The sequence below is a fragment of the Mustelus asterias genome, chromosome 18 (assembly GCF_964213995.1).
Source record: "Mustelus asterias chromosome 18, sMusAst1.hap1.1, whole genome shotgun sequence".
Classification (NCBI taxonomy): Eukaryota; Metazoa; Chordata; class Chondrichthyes; order Carcharhiniformes; family Triakidae; genus Mustelus; species Mustelus asterias.
In genome coordinates this window covers 29718417-29744440 of record NC_135818.1, presented here as the reverse complement: position 1 = coordinate 29744440, position 26024 = coordinate 29718417, and the positions used below count along the sequence as shown (strand labels likewise).

The 26024-nt window shown below is 46.8% G+C and overlaps 1 protein-coding gene across 4 annotated transcripts in view; it reads left to right on the top strand.

The window, feature by feature from the left end:
- Window positions 1–13407, top strand: part of psen1 (presenilin 1) — a 109335-nt gene extending 95928 nt beyond the window's left edge. For all 4 annotated transcript variants that reach the window (XM_078233669.1, XM_078233667.1, XM_078233668.1 and 1 more), the window contains 3 exons: window positions 6118–6321; window positions 7242–7360; window positions 13128–13407. In XM_078233669.1, coding sequence (XP_078089795.1) covers window positions 6118–6321; window positions 7242–7360; window positions 13128–13283 — 479 coding nt within the window. In that variant the 3' untranslated portion in view covers window positions 13284–13407. The remainder of the gene's footprint in view (window positions 1–6117; window positions 6322–7241; window positions 7361–13127) is intronic.
- The last annotated feature ends 12617 nt before the right edge of the window (window positions 13408–26024 follow it).

The window sequence follows — 26024 nt, the reverse complement described above, 5'->3', positions numbered from 1 at the left end:
TCTTCAGAACCCTACCTTTGACCCTGTAATCCACATTTAAATTAGTCCTACCAAAATGAATCACCTCACATTTATCAGGGTTAAACTCCATTTGCCATTTTTCAGCCCAGCTTTGCATCCTATCTATGTCTCTTTGCAGCCTACAACAGCCCTCCACCTCATCCACTACTCCACCAATCTTGGTGTCATCAGCAAATTTACTGATCCACCCTTCAGCCCCCTCCTCTAAGTCATTAAACAAATCACAAAGAGCAGAGGACCAAGCACTGATCCCTGCGGCACTCCGCTAGCAACCTGCCTCCAATCCGAAAATTTTCCATCGACCACCACCCTCTGTCTTCGATCAGACAGCCAGTTACCTATCCAATCGGCCAACTTTCCCTCTATCCCACACCTCCTCACTTTCATCATAATTCCTGACTGATTCCTTTAGATGCCAGTCATGTGAGTGTTGTTGTCATTACTACTATTTCCCTGTTATTTAATTAAGTTTATGGCTTTCCACTAAGATAATGAGGCACCACAAGGTTATTTGTGATAAGAGGATGTGTGGTGTCACCTCCTGATTGTTGCTATGGGTTTTGTTGAGTGTATTAAAGCAAAAGGGAGAGGCAAAGATGTTTATAGAGGGTATTCCAAAGTTTTTAAGTCCCCCGAAACTCTAAAGATGTCTTTTGATCTCACAGTGAAGGAAATGGAGGATATTGGAGAGGTCAAAATTAGGGGAGGACACGTTTGGGCAGCTGGAGAAGGTTCCACAGATAGAGGGGGGCAGGACCTCAAGGGCTTTGCAACAGTGAGGCTTTTAAATCTGTTGCTGGACGAGAAGCCAGTGTAGCTCAGTAAGTATAGGGATATTGGGTGAACTGTCAATGTAAGCAGTGCTCCATATGTGCATTGAATTTTGGTCCGGTATATTTAGATCATGTAATCAATGGATGTGATTATACACATTGGTGAAAATGATGTAGGTAGGAAGAGCAGGGGGGTCATACGAGAGAAATTCAGGGAGTTGGGTGCGAGGCTAAAAAGTAAGGCCTCCAGGGTAGCAATCTCTGGACTGCTCCCGGTGTCGAGTGCAAGTGAGGCTCGGAACAGGGAGATTCTACAGTTGAACGCGTGGCTAAAGGACTGGTGCAAGAGGGAGGGTTTTAAATTCATAGATAACTGGGAAATCTTCAAGTCAGGATGGCAACTGTACAGAAAGGATGGGTTACACCTTCACTGGAAGGTAGCAAATATCCTGGCTGGGAGTTTTGCTAGAGTGCTTCGGCAGGATTTAAACTAGTGTGGCAGGGGGGTGGGGAACAAAACAGGAGGTCAGTAAATACTGAGGCTGGGGTTGAGCTGGGGGCCAGGGCAAGGCTAGCTAAGAAGAGGAGCACTCTGGAGGAGGATGACCTGAGTGGGCCTGGAGGTCTGGAGTGCATCTGCTTCAATGCAAGGAGCGTAACGGGTAAAACAGACGAACTTACGGCCTTAATGCTTATGCGGAATTTGGATGTGGTTGCGGTAACAGAAACTTGGTTAAAAGGACAGGACTGGCAGCTGAATATTCCGGGGTATAAGTGTTTTAGGCGAGACAGAGGAGGGGCTAAAAAAGGTGGGGGAGTAGCGATATTAGTTAAGGAGCATATTACCGCGGTGCAGAGGGTAGACAACTTAGAGGGGTCATGTACTGAGTCGCTGTGGGTGGAACTCAGAAACAGGAGGGTGCAGTCACTCTGCTGGGGGTGTACTACAGACCACCCAACAGCCCACGGGAAGTGGAGGAAAGGATGTGTCAGGAGATTCTGGATAGGTGCAGAAAAAATAGGGTTGTTGCAGTGGGGGACTTTAATTTCCCTGGTATAGACTGGAAAGTGCTGAGAGCTGGGGGTCCGGACGGGGAGGAATTTGTAAAATGCGTACTGGAAGGTTCTTTGGAACAGTATGTAGATAGCCCGACTAGAGAGGGGGCTATACTGGACCTAGTTCTGGGAAATGAGCCCGGTCAGGTCGTCAAAGTTTCGGTAGGGGAACATGTGGCAAATAGTGACCACAACTCTGTTAACTTTAGGATAGTAATGGACAAGGATGAGTGCTGTCCTACGGGCAGGGTGCTAAATTGGGGGAAGGCTAACTATAGCCAGATTAGGCAGGAATTGGTGGATGTTGATTGGGAGAGGATGTTCGAGGGTAAGTCCGCATCTGGCATGTGGGAGTCTTTTAAGGAACTATTGATAAGGCTGCAGGATAGGCATGTGCCTATAAAAAGGAAAGATTGGAAAGGTAGGATTTGAGAGCCGTGGATAACCAGAGGATCTGATTAAAATGAAAAGGGAGGCGTACGTTAAGTCCAGGCAACAGAAAACAGATGGAGCTCTGGAGGAATACAGAGAGAGTAGGAAAGAACTCAAACGGGGATTTAGAAGGGCAAAAAGAGGTCACGAGATGTTCTTGGCAGGCAGGATTAAGGAGAATCCTAAGAACAAAGAACAGTACAGCACAGGAAACAGGCCCTTCGGCCCTCCAAGCCTGTGCCGCTCCTTGGTCCAACTAGACCAATCGTTTGTATCCCTCCATTCCCAGGCTGCTCATGTGACTATCCAGGTAAGTCTTAAACAATGTCAGCGTGCTTGCCTCCACCACCCTACTTGGCAGCGCATTCCAGGCCCCCACCACCCTCTGTGTAAAAAACGTCCCTCTGATATCTGAGTTATACTTCGCCCCTCTCACCTTGAGCCCGTGACCTCTCGTGATCGTCACCTCCGAACTGGGAAAAAGCTTCCCACTGTTCACCCTATCTATACCCTTCATAATCCTGTACACCTCTATTAGATCTCCCCTCATTCTCCGTCTTTCCAAGGAGAACAACCCCAGTCTACCCAATCTCTCCTCATAGCTAAGACCCTCCATACCAGGCAACATCCTGGTAAACCTTCTCTGCACTCTCTCTAACACCTCCACGTCCTTCTGGTAGTGCGGCGACCAGAACTGGACGCAGTACTCCAAATGTGGCCTAACCAGCGTTCTATACAGCTGCATCATCAGACTCCAGCTTTTATACTCTATACCCCGTTCTATAAAGGCAAGCATACCATATGCCTTCTTCACCACCTTCTCCACCTGTGTTGCCACCTTCAAGGATTTGTGGACTTGCACACCTAGGTCCCTCTGTGTTTCTATACTCCTGATGACTCTGCCATTTATTTTATAACTCCTCCCTACATTATTTCTTCCAAAATGCATCACTTCGCATTTATCCGGATTAAACTCCATCGGCCACCTCTCCGCCCAATTTTCCAGCCTATCTATATCCTGCTGTATTGCCCGACAATGCTCTTCGCTATCCGCAAGTCCAGCCATCTTCGTGTCATCCGCAAACTTGCTGATTACACCAGTTACACCTTCTTCCAAATCATTTATATATCTATCACAAATAGCAGAGGTCCCAGTACAGAGCCCTGCGGAACACCACTGGTCACAGACCTCCAGCCGGAAAAAGACCCTTCGACCACTACCCTCTGTCTCCTATGGCCAAGCCAGTTCTCCACCCATCTAGCCACTTCTCCTTGTATCCCATGAGCCTTAACCTTCTTAACCAACCAAGGCATTCTATTCATACGTTAGGAACAAAAGAGTTGTCAGGGAGAAAATCGGACCTCTCAGGGACAAAGGAGGGGAATTATGCTTAGAACCCAAGGGAATAGGTGAGATCCTAAATGAATACTTTGCATCAGTATTCACGAAGGAGAGGGGCGTGTTAACCGGGAGTGTCTCGGAGGGAGGTGTTGCCCCGTTAGAGAAAATCTCCATTACAAGAGAGGAAGTGTAAGTTTTTTTAGGGAACATTAAAACTGACAAAGCCCCAGGGCCTGATGGCATCTATCCTCGACTGCTCAGGGAGACGAGAGATGAAATTGCTGGGCCTCTGACGGAAATCTTTGTCGCTTCTTTGGACACGGGTGAGGTCCCTGAGGATTGGAGGATAGCGAATGTGGTCCCATTGTTTAAGAAGGGTAGCAGGGATAACCCAGGAAATTATAGGCCGGTGAGCTTGACGTCCGTGGTAGGAAGTGGTTGGAGAGGTTTCTTAGAGACAGGATGTATGTGCATTTAGAACGGAACAATCTCATTAGTGACAGACAGCATGGTTTTGTAAGAGGGAGGTCGTGCCTTACAAATTTGGTGGAGTTTTTTGAGGAAGTGACAAAAACGGTTGATGAAGGAAGGGCCGTGGATGTCGTCTATATGGATTTCAGTAAGGCATTTGACAAAGTCCCACATGGCAGGTTGGTTAAGAAGGTTAAGGCTCATGGGATACAAGGAGAAGTGGCTAGATGGGTGGAGAACTGGCTTGGCCATAGGAGACAGAGGGTAGTGGTCGAAGGGTCTTTTTCCGGCTGGAGGTCTGTGACCAGTGGTGTTCCGCAGGGCTCTGTACTGGGACCTCTGCTATTTGTGATAGATATATAAATGATTTGGAAGAAGGTGTAACTGGTGTAATCAGCAAGTTTGCGGATGACACGAAGATGGCTGGACTTGCGGATAGCGAAGAGCATTGTCGGGCAATACAGCAGGATATAGATAGGCTGGAAAATTGGGCGGAGAGGTGGCAGATGGAGTTTAATCCGGATAAATGCGAAGTGATGCATTTTGGAAGAAATAATGTAGGGAGGAGTTATAAAATAAATGGCAGAGTCATCAGGAGTATAGAAACACAGAGGGACCTAGGTGTGCAAGTCCACAAATCCTTGAAGGTGGCAACACAGGTGGAGAAGGTGGTGAAGAAGGCATATGGTATGCTTGCCTTTATAGGACGGGGTATAGAGTATAAAAGCTGGAGTCTGATGATGCAGCTGTATAGAACGCTGGTTAGGCCACATTTGGAGTACTGCGTCCAGTTCTGGTCGCCGCACTACCAGAAGGACGTGGAGGCGTTGGAGAGAGTGCAGAGAAGGTTTACCAGGATATTGCCTGGTATGGAGGGTCTTAGCTATGAGGAGAGATTGGGTAAACTGGGGTTGTTCTTCCTGGAAAGACGGAGAATGAGGGGAGATCTAATAGAGGTGTACAAGATTATGAAGGGGATAGGTAGGGTGAACGGTGGGAAGCTTTTTCCCAGATCGGAAGTGACGTTCACGACGGGTCACGGGCTCAAGGTGAGGGGGGCGAAGTATAACTCAGATATTAGAGGGATGTTTTTTACACAGAGGGTGGTGGGAGCCTGGAATGCGCTGCCAAGTAGGGTGGTGGAGGCAGGCACGCTGACATCGTTTAAGACTTGCCTGGATAGTCACATGAGCAGCCTGGGAATGGAGGGATACAAACGATTGGTTTAGTTGAACCAAGGAGCGGCACAGGCTTGGAGGGCCGAAGGACCTGTTTCCTGTGCTGTACTGTTCTTTGTTCTTTGTTCTAAGCTGATTAAGCGTGCAATGCCTGGAGACGTCTGGAAGTTTCTTGCTCTTAAGGCTCAGAATAGTACCAAATCCAGAGTTCTTTGTTATTATTTCAGGGATAAAAAGTTATTTCTATTTTTGATGGAGTAATGCATGATTGGTAGGGGTATAATCGTAGTGGTGATTGTATTGAGACAAATGGAGTCATGGTTGCCTCGATCTTCAAGCCAAAGAGGAATTTCCCAGAAGATTTTCCTTAATCCCTTAAAGCTTTTCCACTTTGACCATTTTTATCTCCCAGGGTATTATGCAGTGCAATATTGGACGAACAGTATAAGAGAGAGAATCATGGAAATGAGAGCACAAAGGGTCACAGTTCCTCATGGCCATACTGACTCTTTCAAAGAGCTGTTCAATTAGTTCTATTCCCATGTTCTTTCCTCATCACCGTGCAAACCTTTTCTTTTCAAATATTTAACTCTTTTAATAGTTACTATTGAATCTACTTCCACCAGTGTTGAAAGTGCATTCCAAAATGCATCAGGTTGTATCATTGGATGTAGTTGGCCTGTGATTTTTTTATCATCTTTTTGCAATATGTTGTTGATCTGTGACAAGCTATGTGAGTCTTTAACTGTTGAGTTTGTACTTGTATATCAGATCTTGCAATTTGCCTTGGTGGAAACAGTAACTATCTGTGTTAGTAATGTGGTTTCTCTGTTAATTTCTACAGACCATGTCCGAAATCAAACGCATACAGATGATGGTGAGACCCGGGTAGATGATGGTGTGACGCATACAGATGATGGTGGATTCACCCAGGAGTGGACAAACAGCAGAGATGCCAGGTTGGGTCCAATGGAGTCAACCCAGGAGAGTCGGGCAGCTGTGCAGTCTCTGCCAAGCCCTCCAATGGTGATCGAAGATCCAGAGGAAAGTAAGTGACGGTACCATTAAGAGGAATAGGTTGTTAGGGTCACATTTAGTCCCTTGCACCTCAACCCCCTGTGCTAGCCTTTCATCCTCTATTCTTCCACCAATAGGAACAGCATCCTTGTCTACTCTGTCCAGACCCCTCATGATTTTGAATATCTCTAATCAAATTTTTTCTCAACCTTCTCCAAGGAAAACAGTCCCAGCTTCTCCAATCCATCTATGTAACGCATCTCTGGAAACCTGCTTCAGACAGATTTACTGTAACTTCCTTGCTTTTGCACTCTATATTCCCTTATTGATAAAGCTCAGAATTCTGTGTGTTTTATTAATCTCTCTCAACCTGTCCTGCCACCTTCAATAACTTACGCACATATACACCCAAGTCCCTCTGCTGCAGCACATCTTTTAGAGTTGTACCTTTCATATTGTCTCTCCATGTCCTTTATACCAAAATAAATCATTTCATATTTCTCTGCATTAAGTTTCATCTGCCACTTGTCTGATCATTCCCCCAGCTTATCTGTCCTTTTGACTTTTATCATTATCCTCCTCAGTTCACAATCTTTGTAAGCTTTGTATCATTTGCAAATTTTGAAATTGTGCCCTGTACACCAATGTCTAGATCATTAGTATATAATCAGGAAGATAAGGGCAGGAATCCTAACCTATTTAGGTTGTGTGGTTCAATAATTCTGTGATTCCTGTTCAGCAGCAATATTGTACCCAGTAGTACTGGACTGATTAGGCCTTCTGTTTATAAACTGTGTACATAGCTAGAAATATTTTTTTAAAGAAAACCTTTGTGCAGCAGCATTAAAATTATTTTTGATTCTCTCTTCCCTTCCCCTTCCTCGTAACCGCTTTCAAATTGGGACGTATTATTTTATTCATCATTGTCAGATTCTCTTGCTTTTCTTTTAGGGGGTGTGAAACTTGGTTTGGGTGACTTCATATTCTACAGTGTTCTTGTTGGAAAAGCATCTGCAGCAGCAAGTGGAGACTGGAATACAACTCTAGCCTGCTTTGTAGCAATATTAATTGTGAGTATACATCAGGAGTTGCCCAGAACATATACACAACCGATTATGTTGCTGTGAAGTCAGTGCCCTAGAATCTTAATAAATAGTGAAAGATAAATCTTTGAGGTGCAGTGCTGAAACATCAATGGGCTTATACTTCCATGCTAATAAAGTAAATTAAACCTCCCAATTAATCACAATGGAATTGGACTTTGGGTGAGCCAGATTAGTGAGCTGATTGCAGTTTACTCACTGCTGTGTAGAGTGAGTTTTGTGACGTTCTAACAGAACCGTTACACAGCCTGTATTTAAGAAGCTTACTCTGCAACACAAGTGACATTGGTGCAGCAAACAGCAGGTGTATTTAGGTATTTCTGTTCTAACAAAGCTGTGAGGGGGTTATGTTTTTTGATTAAACAGGTAGATCTGTGGTCCTCCTGGTGTTTATCAGGAACAGGATGTTACTTAATGATGTAATGTAGAGAGAAGGCTGACCTGTTGGATAATTATGAGGGTAGACCTAAATCTGAGAGTCCGAAACTAGGGCCCATAAATTTAAGATGATGACTAACAAATTCAGGAGAAACGTTTTTACCCAGAGTGGTGAGAATGTCGAAGAAGATAATTCCTCACACTTGGGTAATAACAGATTTACTGAAACATTCACTGTTTTGATCTCTCTCAAGGAACAGTTGAGGTAAATAGCATAAAACATTTGAGTGGAAACGAGACAAATACATGAAGCAGGAATAAATAGAAGGATATGTTGATAAGAGTTATAATAAAGGTTGGAGCATCAGCACCATGGACGTGCTGGGTGACATAGCCTGTTTGAGTGATATAGTACTGTGAGAGATGCAGCATAAAATAAATGGTTTTTGCTGACTTAGTAGGCAATAGAATGTCAATTCACCAAAATAATGCTATGAGAAAGAGGGTTAAATCATAAGGGCAAGTTGCAGAAACCAGATTTGCATTCCCTTGAGTTTAGATAATTGAATGATTTTAATAAAGGTGCTCGAATATTCTAAGCATGAATACAGAGACATTATTTTCTCCGGTGGATAATTCCAGGGCAAAGGGGCGCAACCTTAAAATAAAAGTTGGGCCATTCATGAGTGAAATCAGGAAATACTTTCCCCTGTAGGGTAGTAGAAATCTGGAGCACTTTCTTTTTCCCCAGAGTAGATTCTGGGGGATCAAAGAACAATACAGCACAGGAACAGGCCCTTCGTCCCTCCAAGCCCACGCCGCTCCCTGGTCCAAACTAGACCATTCTTTTGTATCCCTCCATTCCCACTCCGTTCATATGGCTGTCTAGATAAGTCTTAAACGTTCCCAGTGTGTCCGCCTCCACCACCTTGCCTGGCAGCGCATTCCAGGCCGCCACCACCCTCTGTGTAAAATATGTCCGTCTGATATCTGTGTTAAACCTCCCCCCCTTCACCTTGAACCTATGACCCCTCGTGAACGTCACCACCGACCTGGGGAAAAGCTTCCCACCGTTCACCCTATCTATGCCTTTCATAATTTTATACACCTCTATTAAGTCTCCCCTCATCCTCCGTCTTTCCAAGGAGAACAACCCCAGTTTACCCAATCTCTCCTCATAACTAAGTCCCTCCATACCAGGTAACATCCTGGTAAACCTCCTCTGTACTCTCTCCAAAGCCTCCACGTCCTTCTGGTAGTGTGGCGACCAGAACTGGACGCAGTATTCTAGATGCGGCCGAACCAACGTTCTATACATCTGCAACATCAGACCCCAACTTTTATACTCTATGCCCCGTCCTATAAAGGCAAGCATGCCATATGCCTTCTTCACCACCTTCTCCACCTGTGACGTCACTTTCAAGGATCTGTGGACTTGCACACCCAGGTCCCTCTGCGTCTCTACACCCTTTATGGTTCTGCCATTTATCATATAGCACCTCCCTACATTATTTCTACCAAAATGCATCACTTCGCATTTATCAGAATTGAACTCCATCTGCCATTTCTTTGCCCAAATTTCCAGCCTATCTATATCCTTCTGTAGCTTCTGACAATGCTCCTCACTATCTGCAAGTCCTGCCAATTTTGTGTCGTCCACAAACTTACTGATCACCCCAGTTACACCTTCTTCCAGATCATTTATATAAATCACAAACAGCAGAGGTCCCAATACAGAGCCCTGCGGAACACCACTAGTCACAGGCCTCCAGCCGGAAAAAGACCCTTCCACTACCACCCTCTGTCTTCTGTGACCAAGCCAGTTCTCCACCCATCTAACCACCTCCCCCTTTATCCCATGAGATCCAACCTTTTTCACCAGTCTACCATGAGGGACTTTGTCAAACGCTTTACTAAAGTCCATATAGACGACATCCACGGCCCTTCCCTCGTCAACCATTTTGGTCACTTCTTCAAAAAACTCCTCCAGGTTAGTGAGGCATGACCTCCCTCTCACAAAACCATGCTGACTATCGTTAATGAGTTTATTCCTTTCTAAATGCGCATACATCCTATCTCTAAGAATCTTCTCCAACAACTTCCCCACCACAGACGTCAAGCTCACCAGCCTATAATTACCCGGGTTATCCTTCCTACCCTTCTTAAATAACGGGACCACATTAGCTATCCTCCAATCCTCTGGGACCTCACCTGTGTCCAGTGACGAGACAAAGATTTGCGTCAGAGGCCCAGCGATTTCATCTCTCGTCTCCCTGAGCAGCCTTGGATAGATTCCATCAGGCCCTGGGGATTTGTCAGTCTTTAAATTCTCTAACAAACCTAACATCAATTGGAGCTTTCATGGGTGACATCGGCTTGTTGTTGGATAAGGATATTAAGCATCGTGGATAAGGCAGGAGTGGCTCAGCCATGAATTTAATCGAATGGCGGAACAAGCCTATGGGCTGAATTACCATAGAATCCCGACAGTGCAGCAGAAGGCCATTTGGCTTATCGACTTCACACGACTCTGTCTTACCGAGCCCCACTGCCCCATCTCCACACGTTTATCATGGCGAATGCACCGAACCTACACATCTTGGGACATGAAGAGGCAATTTAGCAGGGCTAATCCACCTAACCTGCAAAACCCTTTCTCGCCCGGGGGGGAGTCAGCCTTTCCGTCCTTGCCGGGGGCGGGGGGGCCTTTCTTTCTCGCCCGGGGGGCCCACTCTTCCTCGCCCGGGGCCTCCCCCACCCCACCTTCACCTTCTCTCACTCTCTCTTCCCGGGCCCCCCCCCCCTCCTTTCTCCAGGCGCAACCCCCCTTCTCTCTTCCCCCCCCCCCCCTTCCCCCCCTCTCTCTTCCCCCCTCTCTCTTCCCCCCCTCTCTCTTCCCCCCCTCTCTCTTCCCCCCCTCTCTCTTCCCCCCCTCTCTCTTCCCCCCCTCTCTCTTCCCCCCCTCTCTCTTCCCCCCTCTCTCTTCCCCCCCTCTCTCTTCCCCCCCTCTCTCTTCCCCCCCTCTCTCTTCCCCCCCTCTCTCTTCCCCCCCTCTCTCTTCCCCCCCTCTCTCTTCCCCCCCCTCTCTCTTCCCCCCCTCTCTCTTCCCCCCCTCTCTCTTCCCCCCCTCTCTCTTCCCCCCCTCTCTCTTCCCCCCCTCTCTCTTCCCCCCCTCTCTCTTCCCCCCCTCTCTCTTCCCCCCCTCTCTCTTCCCCCCCTCTCTCTTCCCCCCCTCTCTCTTCCCCCCCTCTCTCTTCCCCCCCCTCTCTCTTCCCCCCCTCTCTCTTCCCCCCCCTCTCTCTTCCCCCCCCCTCTCTCTTCCCCCCCTCTCTCTTCCCCCCCTCTCTCTTCCCCCCCTCTCTCTTCCCCCCTTCTCTCTTCCCCCCCTCTCTCTTCCCCCCCTCTCTCTTTCCCCCCTCTCTCTTCCCCCCCTCTCTCTTCCCCCCCTCTCTCTTCCCCCCCCTCTCTCTTCCCCCCCCTCTCTCTTCCCCCCCTCTCTCTTCCCCCCCTCTCTCTTCCCCCCTCTCTCTTCCCCCCCTCTCTCTTCCCCCCTCTCTCTTCCCCCCTCTCTCTTCCCCCCTCTCTCTTCCCCCCTCTCTCTTCCCCCCTCTCTCTTCCCCCCTCTCTCTTCCCCCCTCTCTCTTCCCCCCTCTCTCTTCCCCCCTCTCTCTTCCCCCCTCTCTCTTCCCCCCTCTCTCTTCCCCCCTCTCTCTTCCCCTCTCTCTCTTCCCCCCTCTCTCTTCCCCCCTCTCTCTTCCCCCCTCTCTCTCCCCCCCTCTCTCTCCCCCCCTCTCTCTCCCCCCCTCTCTCTTCCCCCCTCTCTCTTCCCCCCTCTCTCTTCCCCCCTCTCTCTTCCCCCCTCTCTCTTCCCCCCTCTCTCTTCCCCTCTCTCTCTTCCCCCCTCTCTCTTCCCCCCTCTCTCTTCCCCCCCTCTCTCTTCCCCCCTCTCTCTCCCCCCCTCTCTCTCCCCCCCTCTCTCTCCCCCCCTCTCTCTCCCCCCCTCTCTCTTCCCCCCCCCTCTCTCTCCCCCCCCTCTCTCTCCCCCCCCTCCCTCTCCCCCCCCCTCTTTCCCCCCCCCTCTCTCCCCCCCCCTCTCTTCCCCCCCCCTCTCTCCCCCCCCCTCTCTCCCCCCCCCTCTCTCTCCCCCCCCCTCTCTCTCCCCCCCTCTCTCTCCCCCCCTCTCTATCCCCCCCCCTCTCTCTCCCCCCCCCTCTCTCTCCCCCCCCTCTCGTCGGGCGCACCCACTCTCCCTCTCTCTCTCTTCCCCCTTTCTCTTGCTGGGTGCAACCGCTCACTTTCTCCTTCACTCTCGCCAGAGGCTCCCCCCGACACCTCCCCCCCCCCCCCCCTTTCTCTCACCCAATGCACCCCCGCACTCCCTCTCTCTCGCCGCCCCTCCCCCCCCCTCTCACTTTCTCCCCCTCTCTCTCGCCGGTCGCACCCCCCCCCCTCCCCCCCTCTCTCTCTCTTTTCTCCCCCCCCCCCCCCCCCCCCACCTCTCTTTCTCGCCGGGCGCACCCCCTCTCTCTCTCTCTCCCTCCCTCTCGCTGGGTGCACCCCCCACCCACCCTTTCTCTCCCGCCCCTCTCTCGCCAGGCGCACCACCACCACCCCCCCCCCTCCCTCGCCAGGCGCACCCCCTCTCGCGCTCTCCCTCCCTCTCGCCGGGCACGCACCCCCCTCTCTCTCTCTCTCTCCCCCTCTCTTTCCCTCCCTCTCTCGCGCCGGGCATACCCCCCCTCCCCTCTCTCTCGCCGGTCGCACCACCACCGCCCCCCCCCCCTCTCTCGCCAGGTGCACCCCCTGTCGTTCTCTCTCTCCCTCTCGGCGGGCATGCACCCCCTTCTCTCACTCTCTCCCCCTCCCTCTCTCTCGCCGGGAATACCCCCCTCCTCTCTCTTTCTCTCGCCAGGCGCACCCCCCCCCCCCCCCCCCCCACGCTCTCTGTCTCTCCCTTTCGCTGGATGCACACCCTCCCCCACTCTCTCCCTCTTTCTCGCTGTGCGCACCCCCCCCCCTCCCCCCCCTCTCTCTCTCTCTCTCTCCCTCTCTCTCTCCCTCACTCTCTTTTGCCGGGTGCACCCCCTTCCCCACCCACCCACCTCCCTATGTTCTTGCTCACTAAATTTTCCCACTTGTGTCTGTCTCTCTCTCAACCTTTTATCCTCTCACTGACCTCGTTTTGCTTGTGGTTGGTTGGTTTCTGCGCACCACCTCAACCAACCAAAATGTGGAATTTTAATGCTTTTTTTATCTGTATAAACTAGAATGTCTTGTCCTCCTTTGTTATATTTTTGGGGAGAGGTTTTGGATAAAATGTCCCTGATTAGTAATGTGCCTCCTCTTTGTGTTTCAGGGTTTGTGCCTTACTCTCCTGCTGCTTGCCATCTTTAAGAAGGCTTTACCAGCACTTCCAATCTCCATTACATTTGGGCTGGTTTTCTACTTTGCTACTGATAACTTGGTTCGTCCATTCATGGACCAACTTGCTTTATATCAGTTTTACATTTAGTATCTCTGTTATTGGAATGTGCTTCCAAGATGTACTGTAAATATTGATGAGCACTGGAAAATAGACTTTTGTAATTGGTATAATCTTATCTGAAATAGCGTACAATAAAGCTGGGTGCAATCTGTGTGGATTATTATCTGCTGATTCTGTGTCTCAAATCCTGTGCACAATTCTGAAGAAAGTTGGCTTTTTGTCTCTGTGGGGCTGGTTGCGATTTTAACACAAATGCATTTCTACTGAGATGCAAGACGATCAAAGCCAGGAATTGCAACCTGTTGGTCACAGTCTTGCTCTGGATGCAACATTTCTGTAAATAGTGTTACAATGCAATGAAAACAAACTGTTTCCGTTCAGTTTCTAAAATGTTCCTTTCTGTTTACGAAGGTTTCTATGCTGGTGGTGGCCCCCTTTAAGTAAACATGTCTTGAACACCATAAACTTTACTTCACCCTTAATTGAACTTTTCTTACAAATTAATGGCGAAAGGCCACCAGCATACTTTTGAAATCAAAACAGGAAATGCTGGAAACACTCAGCAGGTTAATTAGTGGAGAGAGCACGGAAGGGTTAAAGTTCGAGGTCGGTGACTGTACTTCCTGAATGTTTCCCAGCACTTTGTTTTTATTGCAGATTTCCGGCAACTTTTTGTACTTTAATTTTGGAAAACTTGATGTACATCAGAATCTCTGGACTTTGTGATGTTTTGGAATATTATACATATGTTGAGTCTTTTAAAAACATTTGGGGCCTCCAGGGAAACCAATTGGACTTCCTTCTGGGTTCCTGACTAACCATTAAAAGTTAGAAAACTGAACACTGGAAATTTGCCTCCTGCTGCCTTCTTTCTGTTATGTAATTGGGAGGGGGGGAGAAATTGGGAGTCAGCAGGAAATCACCTACGGCACATCAGGCTTTTTCCACAAGACGTGAGGGTAACAGGGAGTCTCATTGATGTTTCAAGTAATTAGAGCGTTTGGTAGGGTAAGCAGAAATTGTTTCCTCACACTTGAGAATCCAGAACAAGCCAACAGAGCCTTAAAATTAGGACACATCTTCACACGACTGTTGGGTTAAAATTAAGACCAGGCCATTCAGGAGAGAGCTCGAGCACCATCACACTCAATCAACCATACTTTACAAGCCCCAGATTCTTCCATCACCATTCCTGGGTATGCCCTGTCCCACTAGTAGGATAGAGCCACTGGAGGTGTTAGGATGGTGCAACTCTGAGGAGTAGGTCACCATGATGTTCTATGACAGGTTAAACATGGGTAAGGAAATCCCTGGTTGTCACCTAACGTTTACCCACAGCTGATGAATTGTTACTCCTCCATGTTGAACACCACTGAGACGGGTAAGGGCACAGAATATATTTGATGTGGGACTTCAAAGCCCATCACCAAGACTGGCTAGGTCATAGAGGTTTACAGCATAGAAACAGACTCTTCAGCCTAACTTGTCCATGCCGCCCTTATTTTTTTAAAAGCCCTAGGCTAATCCCAATTGCCCGCATTTGGCCCATATCCCTCTATACCCATTGTACCCATGTAACTATCTAAATGCTTTTTAAAAGACAAAATTCTATCCGCCTCTATTACTACCTCTGGCAGCTTGTTCCAGACACTCACCACCCTCTGTGTGAAAAAATTGCCCCTCTGGATACTTTTGTATCTCTCCTCTCTCGCCTTAAACCTATGCCCTCTAGTTTTAGACTCCCTACCATTGGGAAAAGATATTGACTATCTAGCTGATTTGTTCCCCTCATTATTTTATAGACCTCTATAAGATCACCCCTCAGCCTCCTACGCTCCAGAGAAAAAAGTCCCAGTCTATCCAGCTTCTCCTTATAACTCAATCCATCAAGTCCTGGTAGCATCCTAGTAAATCTTTTCTGCACTCTTTCTAGTTTAATAATATCCTTTCTATAATAGGGTGACCAGAATTGCACACAGTATTCCAAGTGTGGCCTTACCAATGTCTTGTACAACTTCAACAAAACATTTCAACTCCTGTATTCAATGTTCTGACCGATGAAACCAAGCATGCTGAATGCCTTCTTCACCACTCTGTCCACCTGTGACTCCACTTTCAAGGAGCTATGAAAATGTACTCTTAGATCTCTTTGTTCTGTAACTCTCCCCAACGCCCTACCACGGGCGGCACGGTAGCGCAGTGGTTAGCACTGCTGCTTCACAGCTCCAGGGTCCCGGGTTCGATTCCCGGCTCGGGTCACTGGCTGTGTGGAGTTTGCGCATTCTCCTCGTGTCTGCGTGGGTTTCCTCCGGGTGCTCCGGTTTCCTCCCACAGTCCAAAGATGTGCGGGTTAGGTTGATTGGCCAGGTTAAAAATTGCCCCTTAGAGTCCTGGGATGCGTAGGTTAGAGGGATTAGCGGGTAAATTAGCGGGCAAAAAAAAAGGGATTAGCGGGTAGGGCCTGGGTGGGATTGTGGTCGGTGCAGACTCGATGGGCCGAATGGCCTCCTTCTGCACTGTAGGATTTCTATGATTCTATGATGATTAACTGAGTAAGTCCTGCCCTGGTTCAATCTACCAAAATGTATCACCTCGCTTTTGTCAAAATTAAACTCCATCTGCCATTTGTCAGCCCACTGATCCAATTGATCAAGATCCCGTTACAATTGGAGATAACTTTCTTCACTGTCCACTATGCCACCAATCTTGGTGTCATCTGCAAACTTACTAATCATGCCTCCTATATTCTCATCCAAATCATTAATATAAATGGCAAATAACAGTGGACCCAGCGCTGATCCCTGAGGCACACTGCTGGTCACAGGCCTCCAGTTCGAAAAACCACCGAAGCCAATTTTGTATCCATTTAGATACCTCATCCTGTACCACTGACTAGTACCACTGACAGAGCTGGCCAATTCTTGAAGGACATATCTGCTAGACCGGGTCTGAGGCAAGAGGAGAAAACCAAAAACCAACTTAACCTTGTCCTCAACCATCTATCTATTGTAGATGTATCTCTCCATGGTAGTAGTAGGATGACCATGAATCTTGTGGAGATATAACCCTATTTTGACACAATGAAGAGTGTTCTCAGTGTGGTGTCACATTATCACAGTGCTAAATGGGATAGATTCATAATTATAGAATCCTTACAGTGCAGAAGGCCATTGAGTCAGCACCAACCACAATCCCACCCCACATTCCCGTAACCCCACATATTGATCCTACTAATCCCTTGACACTAGGGTCAACTTACCATAGCCAATCAATCTAACTCTTTTATATTTTTGGAGTGTGGGAGGAAACCCACGCGATCACGGGAAGAATGTGCTAGCTCCCCACACTGAGCAGAGGCCAGAATTGAACCTGGGACCCTGGCGCTGTGAGAACAGGCCTAGCGGCTCAAAAGGCACTGTAAGCCATCAGTAACTTATCTGATAATGAGTAATCTGAGCCTGCACGTCGCAAGATAAAGGCAGCATTCAGGCTTGACCATCTGCCCTTGACATTCAATAACATTACCGCATCGCTGAAACCCAGCATCAACATGCAGGGATAACCTTTGAGCTGAAAATTAACATGGCATATAAATGCTGTAGTTACAAGAATAGTAAGAAGTTTAACAACACCAGGTTAAAGTCCAACAGGTTTATTTGGTAGCAAAAGCCACACAAGCTTTCGAAACTCTAAGCCCCTTCTTCAGGTGAGTGGGAATTCTGTTCACAAACAGAGCTTATAAAGACACAGACTCAATTTACATGAATAATGGTTGGAATGCGAATACTTACAACTAATTCGCATTCCAACCATTATTCATGTAAATTGAGTCTGTGTCTTTATAAGCTCTGTTTGTGAACAGAATTCCCACTCACCTGAAGAAGGGGCTTAGAGCTTCGAAAGCTTGTGTGGCTTTTGCTACCAAATAAACCTGTTGGACTTTAACCTGGTGTTGTTAAACTTCTTACTGTGTTTATCCCAGTCCAACGCCGGCATCTCCACATCATGGTTACAAGAATAGGTCAGAGGCTAGGAATTGTGCATGTCTGCTGTTAAGATCCTGTAGAGTGAGTTATTTTGCGATCTAAGGCATGCATAGTAACCAATCATAGGATAAAACAGTTTGGGGAATGTTCTCCAATTATACATCAGATCCACCATCTCACAAGCCAAGAAAAACTCCCGGACAAGGAATCTACCAATTAAGCAATAAAGTACAAAGAAAATTACAGAACAGGAACAGGCCCTTCGGCTCTCCAAACTTGCACTGACCATGCTGCCCATCTGAACTAAAACCCCCTACCTTTCCGGGGACCATATCCCTCTATTCCCATCCTATTCATGTATTTGTCCAGACGCCCCTTAAAAGGCACTATTGTATCTGCTTCCACTACCTCCCCCAGCAGCGAGTTCCAGGCACCCACCACCCTCTGTGTAAAAAAACTTGCCTCGTACATCTCCTTTAAACCTTGCCCCTCGCACCCTAAACCTATGCCTCCTAGTAATTGACTCATCCACCCTGGGAAAAAGCTTCTGACTATCCACCCTGTCCATGCCCTTCATAATCTTGTAGACTTTTATCAGGTTGCCCCTCAACCTCTTGTTCCAGTGAGAACAAACCAAGTTTCTCCAACCTCTCGTCATAGCTAATGCCCTCCATACCAGGCAACATCCTGGTAAATCTTTTCTGCACCCTCTCTAAAGCCTCCACACCCTTCTGGTAGTCCGGCGACCAGAATTGAACACTATGTTCTAAGTGCGGCCTAACCAAGGTTCTGTAAAGCTGCAATAATACTTGTCAATTTTTAAACTCAGTGCCCCGGCTGATGAAGGCAAGCATGCCGTATGGCTTCTTGAGTACCTTCTCCACCTGCGTTGTCACTTACAGTGACCTGTGTACCTGTACACCCAGATCCCTCTGCCTTTCAATACTCTTAAGGTTCTGCCATTTATTGTATATTTCCCATCTGTATTAGGCCTTCCAAAATGCATTACCTCACATTTGTCTGGGTTAAACTCTGCCAATGTCCAACCGATCTAGATCCTGCTGTATCCTCCGACGGTCCTCACCGCTATCCGCAATTCCACCAATCTTTGTGTTGTCTTCAAATTTACAAATCAAACCAGTTACATTTTCCTCCAAATCATTTATATATATATTACAAACAGCAAAGATCCCAGCACTGATCCCTGAGGAACGCCACTGGTCACAGCCTTCCTTTCAAAAATGCTACCCTCAGTTTTCTATGACCGAGCCAGTTCTGTATCCATTTTGCCAGCTCACCTCTGATCCCGTGCGACTTCACCTTCTGCCATGAGGAACCTTGTCAAAGACCTTACTGAAGTCCATGTAGACAACATCCACTGCCTCATCAATCATCTTTGTCACTTCCTCGAAAAACTCGATCAAGTTAATGAGGCACAACCTCCCCTTCACAAAACCATGTTGCCTCTCGCTAATACGTCCACTTATTTTCAAGTGGGAGTAAATCCTGTCTTGAAGAATCCTCTCCAATAATTTTCCTACCACTGACATAAGGCTCACCGACCTGTAATTACCTGGATTATCCTTGCGACCTGTCTTAAACAAAGGAACAACATTGGCTATTCTCCAATCCTCTGGAACCTCCCCTGTAGCCAGTGAGGAAACAAAGATTTCTCTCAAGGACCAGCAATTTCCTCCCTTGCCTCTCTCAGTAAAATGTTGAGTTTAAGGCTCAACTTTCACAAAGTTTAAAATCATGTCAAAATATTTTGGGTTCTTACTCTACATTATTATCCCTTTTGCTGAAAATTTCAAGCTTAATCCAATTGTGTGCTGTTGTTAAATTTGCTTTATAATGTTGACTTTTGCCACTTCCTATTCCACATTCTGTTGGACCAAGAAAGGAAGAGAATTAAAGAACTTTACCATGCCAGGGACCTGGGTTTGTTCCCGACTCGGGTCACTGTCTGTGCGGAGTTTGCACATTCTCCCCGTGTCTGCGTGAGTTTCCTCTGGGTGCTCCAGTTTCCTCCCACAGAGTAAAGGACATGCTGGTTAGGTGCATTGACCCGAACAGGCGCCTGAGCGTGATGACTAGGGGAATTTCACAGTAACTTCATTGCAGTGTTAATGTACGCCTTACTTGTGACTAATAAATAAAACTTTAACTTTAAGTTTAACAGAACCAACTCTTCACCTTTCCCCATGGGTAATTCTGGGCTGGTTTAAATTCTTTCTAGTTTACTAATCCCTACAAAATGCATCTGCTGTAGTGTTAGTGTAAAGTGGTTTTGTTTGTAGTGTAAATCTGTCCCAGGAGAAGCAGTGATGACCTATGACAAAATGATCCTGTGAGAATCAGCAAGAAGTCAGTATGTATGGAGGATGCACAGCGCTGTTAAGCTTTGCTTTGCTCGGAACCTAAATGTTAAATTCCAGATTTTGAATAGGGTATTATGTAACTATTGGGTTATTGATGGACACATCTTCACACATGATTGTTGGGTTCTCCACATGTAACTCACAGATGGAAGACTGCTTTAGTATGCCTGTTCTAAGAAACCAGGTTCCCACTGTCCTCTTCCTTTGTGACTTGGAGGAGCTTATAGTAACAATGGCTTATAACCACACATATTTTGGTGAAGAGCTGGTTATTGGTACATCGATCAGCTGTGTCATTTGGCATTAGACCAGAAAGTAGATTGGAATCTCAGTCAGAGTTACTGAGAGGGTGAATTTTACAAGCTGAGTTTGAGAGGCCCACACAATGTCTATGTTAATAACTGGGTTCACTATGCAAATAAAAGAATACCCTAGATTTAGAAAGATTGTGGGTGACACCAATTGTTTAAAGATAATTCTCATTTTACCTAATATTTTTGCTTGTCTTCTATTTACATTCTGTCCTTTAACAAGGGGGCAAATTGGTTCTCTGGGCAATTTTTCTCCGGTATTCATGGTTTTCAAAGGGAAGTAGGTATGTGGATATAAAATTGGAGAAGAGACTGAAAGCAGCTGTTTTTTCAGACAGGGGGATGTTATACAGCGATGTCACCCAGGGACTGTTATTAGGACCACTGTTATTTTATTAATGACCTACACTTGGGTATGTAGGGCATAATTTCAATGTTTACAGAGACTTGAAATGCAAGTGGGGAGTAGGATAGGAACAAATAGGGCAGAGACAGGTGAAACTTGCAGACATATGGCAAATACAGTTTAACAAGCTGAAATCATAGAATCCTACAGAGCAGAAGGAGATCATTCGGCCCATCGGGTCTGCACCGACCACAATCCCACCCAGGCCCTATCCCCATAACCCCATGTATTTACCCTAGTTGGTCCCTCTGGCAATAAAGGGCAATTTAACACGTCCAATTCACCTAACCTGCATGTCTTTCGGACTGTGGGAGGAAACCGGATCACCCAGAGGAAACCCACACAGGCACGGGGAGAACGTGCAGACTCCGCACAGACAGTGACCACCCAGTTTTCAGAAGGAAGAATGAAGAAAGGTCTAAATTTAATGGGGGATGCAGGAACAGATGGACCTGCAGGTTTATGTGCACAAATCTTTGAAGGTCAGATGATTAAGAAGACTGATTTTAAAGAAAGCCTTTGGAATCCTTGGCTTTCTAAGCTGTGTGCAAAAGCACAAAGGTTACACTAAACTTTTATAACTCACTGTTAGGAATCCAGCTGTAGTATTTTGTCCAATTTTGGATGCCACAAGTTAGCAAGGATGCAAAGCCTTGGTACAAAGTAGATTTACTAGGGCGGCACGGTAGCACAGTGGTTAGCACTGCTGCTTCACAGCTCCAGGGACCTGGGTTCGATTCCCAGCTTGGGTCACTGTCTGTGTGGAGTTTGCACATTCTCCTCGTGTCTGTGTGGGTTTCCTCCGGGTGCTCCAGTTTCCTCCCACAGTCCAAAGATGTGCGGGTTAGGTCGATTGGCCATGCTAAAAATTGCCCTTAGTGTCCTGAGATGCATAGGTTAGAGGGATTAGTCGGTAAAATATGTAGGGATATGGGAGTAGGGCCTGGGTGGGATTGTGGTCGGTGCAGACTCGATGGGCCGAATGGCCTCTTTCTGTATTGCAGAGTTTCTATGATTTCTATGACTGGAATGAGAAACTTCAGTTACATAGAGAGACTGAAACTGGGATTGTTCTCCTGTGAGCAGAGAAGATTAAGGGACAATTTAATAAAGGTTTTCAAAATAGAAGCCAAAACTGGGATACTGATTGGTTAGATGGATGGGTCTGAGGGCTAGAATTATAAAAGTGTACATGTCAAATTTAGTTTGTTGCAGAGAAGCCATAAGTGCTCTTTTGATTGGTCAAAAATTCTAGATATAATGTGAGTTGAGGTTAAGTTGATGTAGGGATATGCTCGCATCTCATTGGTCAAGAGTTACAAATATTTGGAGAAAGTATTAGTTGCACTTACACGGGCACTTGGACTGCCAGCAGAAATGGTATTAAAACAAGGGAAGAGCTCTGAAGTATTTGAATTTGCTGGGGATGGTCTTCATCTCAAGAAATGTGCTAAAAGGGGCTCTTGGTGGGAGAGAATAAGGAGTTAGTAGTTGTGCCGATCCATAAGACCATAAGACATAGGAGTAGAATTAGGCCGCTCGGCCCATCGAGTCTGCCCCACCATTCAATCATGGCTGATTTTTTTCTCATCCCCATTCTCCTGCCTTTTCCTCATAACCCCTGATCCCCTTATTAATCAAGAACCTATCTATCTATGTCTTAAAGACACTCAATGACCTGGCCTGCACAGCCTTCTGCGGCAAAGAGTTCCACAGATTCACCACTCTCTGGCTGAAGAACTTCCTCCTCATCTCTGTTTTAAAGGATCGTCTCTTTAGCCTGAGGTTGTGCCCTCTAGTTCTAGTTTTTCCTACTACTGGAAACATCCTCTCCAGTCCACTCTATCTAGGCCTCGCAGTATCCTGTAAGTTTCAATAAGATTCCTCCTCATCCTCCTAAACTCCAACGCGTACAGACCTAGAGTCCTCAACCGTTCCTCATACGACAAGCTCTTCGTTCTAGGGATCATTCTTGTGAACCTCCTCAGGACCCTTTCCAAGGCCATAGATATGGGGCCCAAAACTACTCACAATACTCCAAATGGGGTCTGACCAGAGCCTTATACAGCCTCAGAAGTACATCCCTGCTCTTGTATTCTAGCTCTCTCGACATGAATGCTAACATTGCATTTTCCTTCCTAACTGCTGACTGAACCTGCACGTTAACCTTAAGAGAATCTTGAACAATGACTCCCAAAGTCCCTTTGTGTTTCTGATTTCCTAGGCATTTTCCCACTTAGAAAATAGTCTACGCCTCCATCCCTCCTTCCAAAGTTGCGATCTTTTAACCTCACACTTATGCACATTGTATTCCATCTGCCACTTTTTTGCCCACTCTCCAAATCTGTCCAAGTCCTTCTGCAGCCCCCCTGCTTCCTCAATACTACCTGTCCCTCTACATATCTTTGTACCATCTGCAAACCTAGTAACAGTGCCTTCAGTTCCTTCCTCCAAATGTGAAAAGTTGTGGTCCCAGCACTGACCCCTGAGGCACACGACTAGTTACCGGGTGCCATGCTGAAAAAGACCCCTTTATCCCCACTCTCTGCCTTCTGCAAGTCAGCCAATCCTCTATCCATGCCAGAATCCTACCCATAACACCATGGGCACTTAACTTATTTAACAGTCTCCTATGCAGCACCTTATAGAGGCCCAACCTGTCCATGCCACCCTTTTTAAACCCCTAAGCTAATCCCAATTGCCTGCATTTGGCCCATATCCCTCTATACCCATCTTACCCGTGTAACTATCTAAATGCTTTTTAAAAGACAACATTGTACCCGCCTCTACTACTACCTCTGGCAGCTTGTTCCAGATACTCACCACCCTCTGTGTGAAAGAATTGCCCCTCTGGACACTTTTGTATCTCTCCCCTCTCACCTTAAACCTATGCCCTCTAGTTTTAGGCTCCCCTACCTTTGGGAAAAGATATTGACTATCTAGCTGATCTGTGCCCCTCATTATTTTATAGACCTCTATAGGATCACCCCTCAGCCTCCTACGCTCCAGAGAAAAAAGTCCCAGTCTATCCAGCCTCTCCTTATAACCCAAATCATCAAGTCCCGGTAGCATCCCAGTAAATCTTTTCTGCACTCTTTCTAGTTTAATAATATCCTTTCTATAATAGGGTGACCAGAATTGCACACAGTATTCCAAGTGTGGCCCTACCAATGTCTCGTACAACTTCAACAAAACGTCCAAATTCCTGTATTCAATGTTCTGACCGATGAAACCAAGCATGCCGAATGCCTTCTTCATCACTCTGTCGACCTGACTCCATTTTCAAGGAGCTATGAACATGTACCCCTAGATCTCTTTGTTGTGTAACTCTCCCCAATGCCCTACCATTAACTGAGTAAGTCCTACCCTGGTTCAATCTACCAAAATGCATCACCTCGCATTTGTCTAAATTAAACTCCATCTGCCATTCGTCAGCCCACTGGCTCAATTGATCAAAATCCCATTGCGATCGAAGATAACTTTCTTCATTGTCCACTGTGCCACCAATCTTGGTGTCATCTGCAAACTTACTAATCATGCCTCCTATATTCTCATCCAAATCATTAATATAAATGACAAATAACAGTGGACCCAGCACTGATCCCTGAGGCACACCGCTGGTCACAAGCCTCCAGTTTGAAAAGCAGCCCTCTACAACCCACCCTCTGGCTTCTGTCAAGAAGCCAATTTTGTATCCATTTGGCTACCTCACCCTGGATCCCGTGAGATTTAACCTGCTGCAACAACCTACCATGCGGTACCTTGTCAAAGGCCTTGCTAAAGTCCATGTCGACAATATCAACTGCACTGCCCTCATCTACCTTCTTGGTTACCCCTTGAAAAAAACTCAATCAAATTTATGAGACATGATTTTCCACTCACAAGGCCTTGTCAAAGGCCTTCTGGAAATCTAAATAAATCACGTCCCCTGGTTCTCCTTTATCTAACTTCCCTGTTACCTCTCAAAGAACTGTAACAGATTTGTCAGACATGACCTCCCTTGACAAAGCTGTGCTGACTCAATCCTACTTTATCATGCACTTCCATGTGTTCTGCGATCTCATCTTTAATAATGGACTCTAAAATCTTGCCAATGACCGAGCTCAGGCTAACCGGCCTATAATTTTCTGTCTGCTGCCTCCCTCTCTTCTTAAACAGCGGTGTTACATTAGTTACTTTCCAGTCCTCTGGTACCCTCCCTGCCTCCAGTGATTCCTGAAAGATCACCACCAATGTCTCCATAATTTCCTCAGCTATCTATTTTAGAACCCTGGGGTGTAGTCCATCCGGTCCAGGTGATTTATCCACCTTCAGACCTTTCTGTTTCCCCAGAACCTTCTCCTTGGTGATGGCCACTACACTCACCTGTGCCCCCTGACTCTCTTGGAGCTCTGGCATCCCACTGGTGTCTTCCGTCGTGAAGACTGATGCAAAGTAACTATTCAGTTCCTCTGCCATTGCTTTGTTTCCTATTATTACTTCTCCAGCCTCATTTTCCAGTGGTCCAATGACAGTCGACAGATAAGGCTTGGGGTTTACGATAAGAAATCCCTAGTGATTAAGATAATTGTCACATAGGCTTAGGGTTGACCACAAGGAACTTAGATATATATATAGGTTTGGGATCTGCTCTATGAATTCCAAGGTATGAATGTTAGCATAGTATTTGAATTCAGTACGAGGAGTAGAGGTAGTTGCTTTAAGAAGAAAGTGAATGCTGCAAAGGTGTTTCTATCTGTATATTAGAATTAAATGGACTAAGATCGAACCAAAGAACAAAGAACAATACAGCACAGGAACAGGCCCTTCGGCCCTCCAAGCCTGCGCCGCTCATGTGCTCAACTAGACCATTCGTTTGTATCCCTCTATTCCCAGTCTGTTCATGTGGCTATCTAGATAAATCTTAAACGATCCCAGCGTGTCCGCCTCAATCACCTTGCTTGGTAGTGCATTCCAGGCCCCCACCACCCTCTGTGTAAAATACGTCCCCCTGACATCTGTGTTGAACCTTGCCCCCCTCACCTTGAACCCGTGACCCCTTGTGTTCGTCACCTCCGACCTGGGAAAAAGCTTCCCACTGTTCACCCTATCTATGCCCTTCATAATTTTATACACCTCTTTTAGGTCACCCCTCATCCTCCATCTTTCCAGGGAGAACAATGCCAGTTTACCGAATCTTTCCTCATAGCTAAGACCCTCCATTTGAGGCAACATCCTGGTAAACCTTCTCTGTACTCTCTCCAAAGCCTCCACGTCTTTCTGGTAGTGTGGCGACCAGAACTGGATGCAATATTCCAAATGTGGCCTAACCATTGTTCTATACAGCTGCAACATCATATGCCAACTTTTATATTCTGTGCCCCATCCAATAAAGGCAAGCATGCCATATGCCTTCTTCACCACCCTCTCCACCTGTGCTGCCACCTTTAAGGATCTGTGGACTTGTACACCCAGGTCCCTCTGTGTGTCTATGCTCCTGATGGTTCTGCCATTTATTGTATAGCTCCCCCTTACATTAGATCTACCGAAATGCATCACTTCGCATTTATCTGGATTAAATTCCATCTGCCATTTCTCCGCCCAATGTTCCAGCCTATCTATATCCTGCTGTATTCTCTGACAATGTTCATCGCTATCCGCAACTCCAGCAATCTTCGTGTCGTCCGCAAACTTACTGATCACAC